The sequence below is a fragment of the Amia ocellicauda genome, chromosome 14, assembly GCF_036373705.1.
Source record: "Amia ocellicauda isolate fAmiCal2 chromosome 14, fAmiCal2.hap1, whole genome shotgun sequence".
In the NCBI taxonomy this organism is placed as follows: Eukaryota; Metazoa; Chordata; class Actinopteri; order Amiiformes; family Amiidae; genus Amia; species Amia ocellicauda.
This window is the reverse complement of record NC_089863.1, coordinates 16,595,128-16,606,926: the sequence shown is the minus strand read 5'-3', so window position 1 is coordinate 16,606,926 and position 11,799 is coordinate 16,595,128. Positions and strand designations below refer to the sequence as shown.

At 42.6% G+C, this 11,799-nt stretch overlaps 2 protein-coding genes across 3 annotated transcripts; both read right to left on the bottom strand.

Annotated features, from left to right (window-relative positions):
• Nucleotides 1-496: 496 nt before the first annotated feature.
• Nucleotides 497-3,414, bottom strand: LOC136767923 (uncharacterized). The gene is made up of 3 exons (XM_066722005.1): nt 3,257-3,414; nt 1,544-1,868; nt 497-1,198 (listed from the first exon to the last, which is right to left on the bottom strand). Exons 2-3 carry the CDS (start codon nt 1,866-1,868, stop codon nt 816-818), a joined length of 708 nt encoding a protein of 235 aa, XP_066578102.1. The 5' UTR covers nt 3,257-3,414; the 3' UTR covers nt 497-815.
• A 900-nt stretch (nt 3,415-4,314) lies between these two features.
• gjz1 (gap junction protein zeta 1) lies at nt 4,315-9,001 on the bottom strand. 2 transcript variants are annotated; one of them, XM_066722002.1, is made up of 3 exons: nt 8,861-9,001; nt 7,838-7,977; nt 4,315-6,495 (listed from the first exon to the last, which is right to left on the bottom strand). In XM_066722002.1, the coding sequence occupies exon 3, from the start codon at nt 6,467-6,469 to the stop codon at nt 5,744-5,746; it is 726 nt and encodes a 241-aa protein (XP_066578099.1). In that variant the 5' UTR covers nt 6,470-6,495; nt 7,838-7,977; nt 8,861-9,001; the 3' UTR covers nt 4,315-5,743. The 2 variants fall into 2 exon arrangements, with proteins under 2 accessions (XP_066578099.1, XP_066578100.1); XM_066722003.1 differs by lacking the exon at nt 7,838-7,977.
• Between the last annotated feature and the right edge of the window lie 2,798 nt (nt 9,002-11,799).

The following is an 11,799-nucleotide window of genomic DNA, read 5'->3' as shown; positions in this document are numbered from 1 at the left end:
GTGTGTCCGATTGCTTTCCACTCCAGGTGAACTCCCCAATGTGCTCCTATTGGGCCTTTTTATTTTATTTTTCTTCTAGCTCTGAAAGTGGTGACAAGATTTCAAATAAAAAATGAAAATTATTATATTTTCAGACGCTGAAATGTTACAGAGCTCAGAGACGTGTGATCAGCCCAGCCTGAGGACATCGGCTCACATATCGAGAGCTTACCTTAAATGAGGGCCATCTGAGCACTGGCCTCGAACCCAGTCTTCAATCCATTGCTGAAACTCAGGCTAACTTTGTCCAGTTTGAACCAGTAACTGGATGGGTCATATTATTGTGCTCTGGGTTTAAAGGGTAGCACGGGGGATGCCGAAGTGGCACGTGCACAACTGACATGAGTAAGAAAAGAAGTTCATTATCAGCCTTTCCAATGCACCCAGGTGTAAGTTAAGATGTTGAAAGATGTGGTTTAATGGGGTTGTTCAGATGCAATAACAGTTTAGAAATCTGTTGCAGAGTAGGCCACAAGATGGCAGTATATCGTTTATTTCCTTCTCCATCTTGCAAATAACGCTACATGCCTTCCTTGTTAAACAGACTTGCAAGGCAACAGAGCACAACATATTAATTTGGTATGTGTGTTTGTTTCCAAATGATACAACTGCTTCTTCCTGATAGATGCATAACTTATCTTTTGACTGTAGTTACAAGATTTTTAGAAACCGTGTCGAGTGATGCATTAGTTCAGGGCAGCTTTGCAAGGGACAGAGGAGCTAAGTTTGGGGGGGTTGTATTCATGGCAGTCTGGGGTCGGCTGTGGAGTTTGTTGCTATCTGCTTCTCATTATGCGAGGGCCCAGCAGCAGGTAGGCGGTGTAGCCCACGCTGGCTAGAATGTTGACCGAGGAAATGAAGCCCAGGGTCACGATGGCCATCTGTTTGTCCGAGCGGCCCAGCACCACACACTGCAGCTTGGCACCCGGGCAGTAGGAGGTGCTGGTCTGGCAGGCCACGGTGTGGGGCGCCAGTGTACGGGCGTGGACCGCCACCAGCACCCACAGGAAGGAGACTTCGATGGCCAGGAGGAGGGTGAGGAAGAACAGGAGAGGGCAGGGCCGAGGGGCGAGGGGGCGGGCAGATGGGCTTCCCTCTGGTGTTTGACAGGTCGGCTTTCCAGACGGCATCATGGCAACTGTGATCTGTGTGCCTTCGCCTGCAGGACACAGAACTGAGCATTATGGGCCTGTAGCATGCTGATGTTACTGGTACGTGGTTTTGCACAAGATGGATTGAACCGTTCTGAGCCCTCTGATCTCCTCTCAACTCACAGTGTATCTTCCAATCCCTGCTCTTAACCTTTACCTGCAGTAACAATTTGGCTACTCTGAGCTTTTTCAGTATCTGAATCATTTGGAGAAGTTCAAAATTTATAAGGCGCTTGAGCTTTCAAACTTGTAAGCTAAACAATTTAAATATGAAACCAATTTATTTCAATGAAGTTACAGAGGGCTTGACTGGAACAAAACACAGCAGGATGAGAACCACTGCTGCTACTCACCATCTACTGGGCTGCTTTCATGTCTCCGCTTGGTGGCCACCTGAAGCAGAGTGGTGGCCACCAGGGCGGCCAGGAAGCTGCAGCTCCAGAGGGCAGCGGTCGGGAAGGAGAAGACGTGGTTGAAGCAGAAGGCCCGGCAGAACTCGGTGATGTTGCGGTTGCAGACAAAATCTTCTCTCACACCCCGCCAGCTGTTCTCGGCGCTGAAAAGGGCCAGCAGGCGCAGGGTGAGGAGGCCGTACCACACCGCTGGGCCCCGGCACTCCAGTACCGATGCCACCACAGGCTGCAGGAGGCGACCCAGGCCTGCTGTCAGGGAGGCCATCTGTGGACCGGCAGTGGTCAGGTCAGTGAAGAGCAATTCGCTCACATGAAGGTCAGGACCTGCACTCCATTTTAACGGCTCAGTGGTTTCCCATTCTGACTGATATTTTCAAATGTGCACTCAGCATTTTTGGTGTCATGAAAATAATTAATTTGCCCTCAAGGATGCACAACGTTGGAGGGGAAACCATTGTATTCAGTAATGTGGGGACTCAAGGGTACTTAGTATTATAGAACACATTTCCCCGACCATGCACACACACACACACATACACACACACGCACACCTCAAACCCGTCTGTTGTTTTTCACTCCAACTGAGCTCTTGACTGGAGTAGCTGACAACAGCTGGGGCTGGGACTGGAAAACTAGCAGATGCAGGGGGGTCCTCTGCTTTAAGTCCCTCCCTTTTAAAGGTGGTGTGCTCTACAGGTGGGGTAGGTCTGCTCCAGTGCCTGGGGGCTACTTAGCTGTAGTCATTATAACGATAAATGGTCAAATCACCTGGTTTATTCCAGGTCTGAATCAGTGACCGATTTAAATTATCCTGTTAACCTTGCAGGAACCCAGCCCCTGAAGTCTGGAGTTTTCCATCCACATGTCAGCGGTCAAGTCTGTGTGGTGCGCTGTAGTTGATAAACAAATCTGATCCATTGAATTTGTAGGGTGGTATAACTATTCTAATTTCAGGTCCAGCGTCCTACAAGATTATCTGCCCTGAATATCAACTCTTTCCGGGCAGATTTGCACACCAGTTCACAGACAACTGAATCTGGTACAATGTAAATCTCTTTTTGCATGGTGCTTAAAACCAAGAAAACCAATATGAAACCGAAGAACTGTCATCTGCAATGCATTCACAGAACAACACTGATCTTTGTAAGGCCCCTTGCTGTACCATGTGATCTACAAATAGCTTCTGCTTTCTCAAAATGAAATAATGTATCTTACAAGAAGAGTCGAATACACTGAGATTTTCTTATAGTAGTTTTAGCACTGTCACACCTTCGTTTTATGTCCATCCTTTATGATTACATAATTTTTAATTATTTCATTAAGATCATGGTTCCCCTCAGCTTTATTCACTATTGGCTGCTGAGATTTTAACATAGGTATAATTAGAATATGAATTTTCGACTGGAAGATTGAGCTTTGAAGACATTGCCCTGTTCCTTTCCCACAGTCCTGCAGTGTTTCTAGATGTCTTTAAATTCCTACCTGCTAACAACCTGAAACAATGTTGAATGGCTTCAATGTGGCATATACATAGTTTTAGTAAAGTAATTTAAAGCTCAGAATAAATAAAATGGCAACTCTGTACTGTACTGAACTGCAGCCCTCAATGACTGCTCTCCACCCAATATAGAGGTCTAATAAGTCTCTGCTTACCGTTTTTTGAAGTGTGTCCTTCAGCTAAAAGAAAAAGTTCAGTAGATGGCAACTGACTTCATATGATTAACATATTTTGTGAAGGATGTGAAACCATCTGAGCTGCTGTTTCAGGAAGATTCAGACAGTCGCTGGGTTGAAAACTTCATCTTTCTAGGAGAGCTCCTCCCCTGTTCCAGTTCCTCCTCAGCAAGACACAACCACATTTGATCTTCGCCTCTGGTTTCCAATCGAGCAGCATTTTTTGTTTGTTTCTTTTAACCTTTTCTACTTTAAGAAGCAGTGTATTGTGTTTTGCTGTGTTGCTTTGGGAAAGTAATGCATGTAGTTGTGGTGGTTGTTTTAGTTCTAACAGAGTGCAGAAGGTTTTATTGGTAGTTTGCAACAAATGTACTTTGCTGTATGTTTGTGGTTTATTTCATTTTATTTAACTGGCAATGTTCCCCAATACAGATCCCTTTTCACAAGCAAGTAGATAACATCCCATACACTGTCTGTTGTGTGTGCATCCCTGACCCTGTTCATTGTTTCACATTTGCTAAACTGCTGGTGTTCCCAGAATCGACCACTAGTGGTCAGTAAAGCAAATAACATCAATTTTAAAAGTACATCATGAATGATGGGATAGGACTGTCTTTAAGATTAGAAGTCTTTTTCCATGTTGTTTTTGATTCTGTAAAATGTAGATCAATTATTTTTACGTATGTAATTTTTATTCTTTCCTCATGATTCTTTTCAACCCTTTTGTACTCAAAACACATTTTAGTGCTTTGTCTGACTGGGATGTAATTATATGGAGATCCTTATGTTTAATTCAATTGACTGATGTTAATAATGAGGTATGTTTAAATTCCCTCCAATCACACATTACGTGGCTGGCTGCTTTGTGTTTTTCAAAAAATACTTAAAATAATGTCTGTTCAGTTGCTGTAACTCTGCAACTGGTCCTGATGGAAAATTCTCAATTGTAGCCCTTTGCAGATGTTTGTGAACTAAATTCTCACACTACAGAAATATAAGCCCTGCACATATTCACCTCAGTTAAAGACTCAGACATGTTCAGTGAAAGCACCAAGTGTTTTTATTCACAGGTTTTCTACACATAAACATTCTGGGCTAAAATGTTCTTCATCAGGCTATACATAATATTCCCCTTTTTAAAAAGTACAACACCTGCATTACATTTAACACCAAGTCAGTTGTGGTTAAAAGGTGTCACAATCTAAACCGCACTGTCCTGCAGAATACGGTCAATCCAGAGATTTTATTCTCCACATGAATAGGTAGTGTAAACAACTAAGTGGAAATTATCAACAAGTTTCAATTATGTCTATGATTCTGTAAACAAGAATCTCACTCAGTCTCAGTCATTCAAAACTTTCTTTCAAAATAAACAAACATGAATAAAATAATGTAAAAAAATGTACTTCTCCATGTCAAATCAAATTCAAACAAACAAAACATGCAAGCAAATAGAAAAATAATAAAGCATACAACCATTGCATTCTCTTCTGATACAGTGTTATAAAATGTTATTTTCTTTAGTGAACTGACAAACTATCCATGTATAGGCTATTAACACTGTGGAGAATCTCCCGGAAATCCTCCAGAGAAAGGAAAAGTCACAAAACAATGTAGTTCTGAGAGCTGTTAATTTCATGATGGAGGGAAGTGTACTGCCTGTGACAGAATAGTGTCATGGGAGTAACCTGGGTGAAATGCCAGTAAGGAGCAAATTATGTTTTTTTTAATGGATATGAAGCATTTGATTCAGCCAATGGTAAAGCTTATATAATTATGTTGGTTTGTCAGTACATGTTGTGTACAATATGTGTAGTGTTTTAATATTACAGCCGTAGGCAGTGATTATTTGTAGTAGCAGTAGTAGCAGCACCAGCAGCAGTAGTTGTTGTACAAATGTCTTGTGTTGCTTCCACCCACTACATTTCTCCTTTTGTTGTCTGTAATGTTTCATGTGAACCTCTGAAAATAAATTAACCCATTTATGAAGCATGTAAAACTAAGCTCCAGGATATGGGAGAGTAACATGGGATGTTAATAACAATAGATACAATTTGGATGTACCTTTTCAGAAATATTTTTTTTTTTAAAAAGGTTGGAAAAGCTTTGTAAACAGGGGGTGGGTGTGGGGTGATGCCAGCGTTTGAAGTGCTTTATTGACTGAGGTATTCGTTCTAATCTAGCAAACTGTCGCCTGGGTTTAGGAGACGCTCTCCACCCAGGCAACCAAGCATTTCCTAAAACCACTGAGGTGGCGTCTTTTTGACATGGGGGCTCTGTATCTCAATAGTCAACTTCTGGTCAAATCCATTTGCTAGAGGCTAGGCCTGCTACTTCTCAACCTGTTTTTGGCCGTACTTTTTCCCAAAATATCAAGCGATCTCATGAACCAATCCAACCCAATTGAAGTCGAGTGCCCACTACTTGCAGACACACACACACACACAACAATGTCCAGCTTATCTGTTACCGGCTGCTCTTGTGCTTTCCTATAATCAGGTAGTGGCACATAGAGTATAGGAAGAAGAAGAGGCTGGTGATGACGACCACAGCAGAGAAGGAAGCCAGGGAGTAGATGGACATGCGTTTCTCAGCGCACGCCCGCACCACGCACACGTAGGTGCCGGGACACAGACTGGTCCGGCAGATGATGGGTGAATCGTCCACTTTGGGGAGGTCCCAGAAGAGCAGGGCGTACAGGAACCAGGCCTCAATGGTGCCGCGCAGGAGGACGCAGAACAGGTAGAAGAGCAGGCTGGCCTTGTGCTTGTGGAAGTCGATGACCATCTTCCTCTTGGGCCCATCCTGCTCCTTGGTTTCTGTCAGGCTCTCCTCCATCTCAATCTCTGTCCCCGCATCCTTGCTGGGCTTCTTCTTGCCCTTCTTGATCATCTTGACGGCAAGGAGCTCCATGATCAGCACCGAGAGCATGAGGAGCACGTAGCAGAAGTTCCACGCCATGACAATCGGCACGTCGAAGTGTTGGTTGTAGCAGGCTCGGTGGCATAGCTCACGGTTCGTTGTGTTGCAGCTGAAGTCCGTGTCCAGCTTCGACCATGGGAGCTGTGCCACAAACAGGACCACCAGGCGGATGCTGAGGAAGCCGAACCACAGCGTCCGGCCCTTATAGTCTGAGGAGGCGTCCACTGCTGTGCGCAGGATGGGGATCAGACCTGTCATTATTGCCGCCATGGTCGCTCCTCACAGTTCTTGTGTCACTGAGATTCCAAGAAGCAAAAAAATAAAAGTTAAATTAAGATACTGTAATAATTTTGTAATTATTTTACTTAGGGTGTATTTAAAACCATCAATACTATCAGAAAATGTAACGCTGAACTGTTCTGTGCAATAAACACACACAAAGCAGAACAAATTGGCCGTGTCTTGGGTGTGTTTGCATCTCCTTTGCTGCCTGATGCTGCTACTATACCAGTCTAGATTGTTGACATAAACCATGAAGGGCAGTGGCAGTCAAAACACAACCTTGAATATCGATTTATCGCTATCGGCTGCCCTCTCATTACTACTCAATCTGCATTACTCTGGATTCACCGCCATTTTCAGGGTGAAAACAGCCCACTACTCGTCTGGAATTAAAATCCTTCTATAAAACATACGACAGATTTATATTTTAATGCCATACCAAACATCTTTGTTAAACATTTAGTAAATTTGCCACCTTTTTTATGAATGAAATCTAAGGCTCCCTTCTTAAAAAAAAAAAAAAAAAAACGACCTCCCTTAGTCTTATCCAGGCTCACGTGTGTGAACTTGTCTGGCTTTCTGGGTTTTGCTGCAGCTTGGGGTCAGGAATGTGCAGAATTTTAACCGCAGGAGACTCCGGCCAATTAGTATGTTGTCACTTGTAATAAACCTTAACTACAAAAGGTGGTTTTATATTTGTTGCCACCACTTGGAAAACCACTTTAACCAGTTGTTGCTACCCACGTTCGGCACTTTAAGTTTGGGTGCCTAACAAACTGAATTCCTTTGCATTCTTCTCAGATTTCAGATGATTCAGATAAACCCTCTGAATGATGCAGTTTGGATCTGCTAGTGATAGTCTGCAGAGGGCTTCCAATTTTAAGAGCAATTCATCTCTTTAAACTCTAAATTTCACTTGCTTTCATTATTATTATTATTATTATTATTATTATTATTATTATTATTATTAATTATGTAGCCTATTTCTTAGCAGACGCCCTTATCTAGGATGACTTACAAAATATAAGTTCCTCATTTAAAAGTCTTCACATAATTTGTAACTAATATCGGGGCAGGAAGGATTTGTGATTTAGATTTAATTCTTTTTAAAAATAATATTTTTTATCTTCTGGGTTGTGGGGTAAAACAGCAATGTTGTTTATTCCAAGTTTCGAGTGGGTTGTTTATTTCGAGGAGCTCTCCTTGGGTGCGTTTTGGAATGCAAGGAATGGTCTCTCTGGCAGAACAGAGTTTCTACATATGAACCAGGGGGACAACAATACAATCTTGGTGACTGTGTTTATTTCAACCCCACCAGCAACAGCACATACTGTACTTTGTATATAATTGTCCCACCTGTTGTAGATCTGAGGTGAAAAACTGGGTCTCAGCCGTGTTGTGACTGTCTTCCTGTTTCAGTCTTTTGCTTAGTGTGTAGTTAGTCGTTTGAAATATGCTGTCAGCTCGAGATAGTGTTCATTAAATTGTTTCGGAGGCTGTGAAAGAAACAATTTTAATCCTGTTTATATGGTAACACAGGAGGCTGCAGTGGGAATAGAGCCCCATTCTCTTGTGGCCTAAATCGTGTCGCCTGGCAAGGTGGAAGTAAGGGGCTACGAGCTTTTTGGGCCTGCTTCCAAGGCTGCATCATACAGTGTAATTCAATATCTAAAGTAGTTATTTGCATCTAGATAATTTCCCCCGAATACCTTGACTATGAATTAATTAAATATTATAATTATCTATTATGTGTGTGTGTGTTGGTCTTTCTTTTAATGTATGTTCCAAAAAGCGTATTTGCTTTGTCTTTAAAATAGTTTTCAAACATGCAAAGAAGAGCCCATTGACGTGTACATATACAGTGAGGTCCATAAATATTTGTCATCATGTTGGCTCTGTATGCCACCACAATGGATATGAAAGGAAACAATCAAGATGTGATTTAAGTGTGGCCAAACTGGAAGCACATCTTGATCGTTTCCTTTCAAATCCATTGTGGTGTAATTTGATACAGAAAATACTCAATACTTTGGCATTGTGGCCAACAGGGAATGCCCTGCAGCGTCGTTTCTGCAACACAGTTTCAGTGAACGTGGACTTTGCCGCTCTGTTTGGCAGGTTGGCATACACTCTGTATGTAATATCATTACCCCCTCCCCCACCCCCCACCACACACACACACACACACACACACACACACACACACACACAACACACACACACACACAACACACACACACACACACACACACACCACACACACACACACACACACACACACACACACACACACACACACACACACACAACACACACACACACACAACACACACACACACACACACACAGGAAAAAAAGCTGACGAGGGCAATAACTCACCCCGATTTGTTAAACCGCGCAAGCGCAATCAATAGGTGCGTTAATAATCCGACACGCAATTAAAATCAACGTGCAGAGCGCGTCTGTGTCCAGTGCGGTAAATACAGGACCGAGTGGCAGCAGAGACAGCTAACACTGAATATCTACACCCTCGGCTGCCTGTGTGAAGGTAAAGCATGGGCGTGGGTCATATGTCATAACAGTCCATAACATATGGAAATACCTGTCTGACAAGGTACGCCGCTCTTGTTGGTAAACTTAACCCTTTCCTGGCCCTTCTCTGGCAGGGAAGCGCCGAGGAATCGAGCAATTTGTCTGATCCATTAGTCATGCCCACTCTTCTGAAAGTTATTGATTCACTGCTAATCAATTTGTTGTATCCAGTCTTTTTTTTAATGTCAATTTGAATGGCTCCAACGCGTCTCCGCGGATTAGTAACATCAAGACTGAAGATCATTTAAAGGTTATCCTATAGAACTGGTTTTGAGAAAACGAAAAATCTTTCGGTTACCATAAAGTGTATATTGTTTGTTAGAATACAGCATGGGAAGTCAAACTCAACAAACGTCTGCAAACTCTTGAGAAAGGTGTGTGTGTGTGTGTGTGTGTGTGTGTGTGTGTGTGCGAGTGATAGAGCAAAGGGAACTTCGTTTGGAAGCGCAGTCGTATCACCAGCACCGCCCATGCAAATACCCACCAATTTCCATACAACGAAACAAATCGGAGCCCTGCAGCGTAGGACTACTGCAGACACATGCATTGGAAAAAAGCAAATGTGTCATCCTGATAAAATGAGACATATGAGACACATATGAGTGTGTTAAAGGCATTGTAAGGGCAGGATGCACAACACATAAACGTGTAGTCTGCAGAGACCGACTGCTCCACAGCAACAGTCCCACAGGTGTCCGTTTACGCGCGGTGCTCGGAGACGGGTAACTGAGTCGCGGTCTCGGCGCAGTGCTGCAGCTTTTACGCCTTGATTTGTATGGGAAAACGGTGAATACAGGAAAGAGAAGAGAGGGTTTTGAATCCTCACTACCTCCTCACGCCTGCACACTGCTCGCTGATGTATTTGGACTATTTCAATCGCTTGTATATTATTTTAATTGCCTATAAAAATTTAAAAATAAAGCTGATCTAGTCGGCTATTCTTTCCCACAACATCGCTTACCCACATTTCTCTCGGTAAAAAACCCTTAGACCAACCCCACCACCGGGGCCACTGAACCAGAACCAGTGTAATCTAGGGTCTTACTGGAGTGAACATCCCCCCACTAACGGCAGGACCTTGCAAACTGGTTAACCATCCCCAGCGACTGCGTCACAGGCAGCTTGTGCTATTCTGGGACAAATTCTGATTTTAAAATATATGTTTTGAGATATTATAAAACATGTTTATTTTGTTATTCACGCTAAATTGAATGTGAAACTTTGATTGTAAGATTGTGAGAAAAATGTGCTAATATTTTCATAGTCGTTATGAATGTCCATATATTATCAGTAATATGTGTATCCACCTGTTGAAGAGCAACTAAAACAATTCAGACAATACACATTACTAAAAGATCGAAATCACCACTCAACATAATTATCTTTCACAAAATGGATAATGTGTTAGGCCCATATAAATAAAACACTCCTATTACATGCCCGGGTCATTTTGACCCAGCGTATGCATTATTGTGGGGTCAAGTTCACTATATGCATCCTAGGGCTAAAGTTAATATTTTATTCTATCTCCTTTACCACTAGAGGAACAGCGGAGTAAGCAGGACCGTTATGTCATTTTAAGACCTGGAACAAATAAAGCGAAGTAGCTTAAATCCGGAGTCAGACAGTATAGGCTATCTATGCAAAGCCAGGCAGCCAGCATAGCGGACTTCAAAAAGTACAGCAGTGATATCGACCTATCTGCATCAAGGGCTTCCTTCCATTCATTTCTAAGTGAATGCACGTAATTCACAGCACAGTTGGGCTTAGAGATGCTGTGCGTAAGAATTTGCATAAAAGCTGTGGTGGCTATATTCTGGAAGCCCAAAACCTTTTCTTTTCCAATGCACCCGACGTCTAAATTGTTTAGACTGGCTCAATGATAGATTTAATAGATAATAGGTCTGCATATAGAGATGATTCAAAGCACTATAAACACACACAGACGATTGTGAGCCCTTACATTCTAGAAGAGAACTACGAAATTATAGCCTTTGCGCAGATGGACCTGTGTGCGTCCACGCTGACCACAGCTTTGCGCAGTCAAGTCAGATCCTTGTCTGTTCATATTTATTTTGTATTTCTTGGCTGACGCCTCTACCCAGTGCGAGTTAGTTTCACAAGAAACAATTTCAAACATTACAAAGTGCTGTAAATCCTAGTACAAACATTCTAATACAAATGAGCTAACAAGTGCAGTCATGCAACCGGTCCTTATGGGTGGGGTAGGCAATGCCATATTAGAAGTTACAGTCAAATTGTAGAAGTGCTAACACTACATAAGTCATCAGGGGTATAGTTTAGTAAAGTGCATAAGAGCAAAGGTGCAGAACAGCACAGGAGATTAGGCAGCTGTATTATAGGTACAGTCTGAACAGATGTGTTTGGGGTCATCTGTATGTTGCGGTATGTTTGTTGTATGTTTACAACTCTGGAAAGCGCTCTGTGGCTACCCTGCTAAGGGCGCTATACAAATAAAAGTGGATTGATTTATTGATCTCTGGAAGGTGGTCAGGGAATGTGCAATAATCAATGAAGCGTACAAGTAAAACATCGGGGGAGGGGGTTACAAAGGAAGGTTTAGTTTGATCTCCTAACATCACCCAGATTTCTGTTCAAATCTGCGAGGGGGTTCGGTAATTATACACACAAACTCCATCAGAGAGATTTAAAGAACGGCCACAGGCATAATTAAAAGAAAAACAAATACAAACAAAAAACAAACA

Excerpts from the sequence above, each read along its gene's own strand:
- LOC136767923 (XM_066722005.1), bottom strand. The coding sequence starts at position 1,868 with ATGGCCTCCCTGACAGCAGGCCTGGGTCGCCTCCTGCAGCCTGTGGTG. Across the intron at positions 1,199-1,543 it reads TGAAAGCAGCCCAGTAGATG|GCGAAGGCACACAGATCACA; the intron begins GTGAGTAGCAGC and ends TGTGTCCTGCAG.
- gjz1 (XM_066722002.1), bottom strand. The coding sequence starts at position 6,469 with ATGGCGGCAATAATGACAGGTCTGATCCCCATCCTGCGCACAGCAGTG.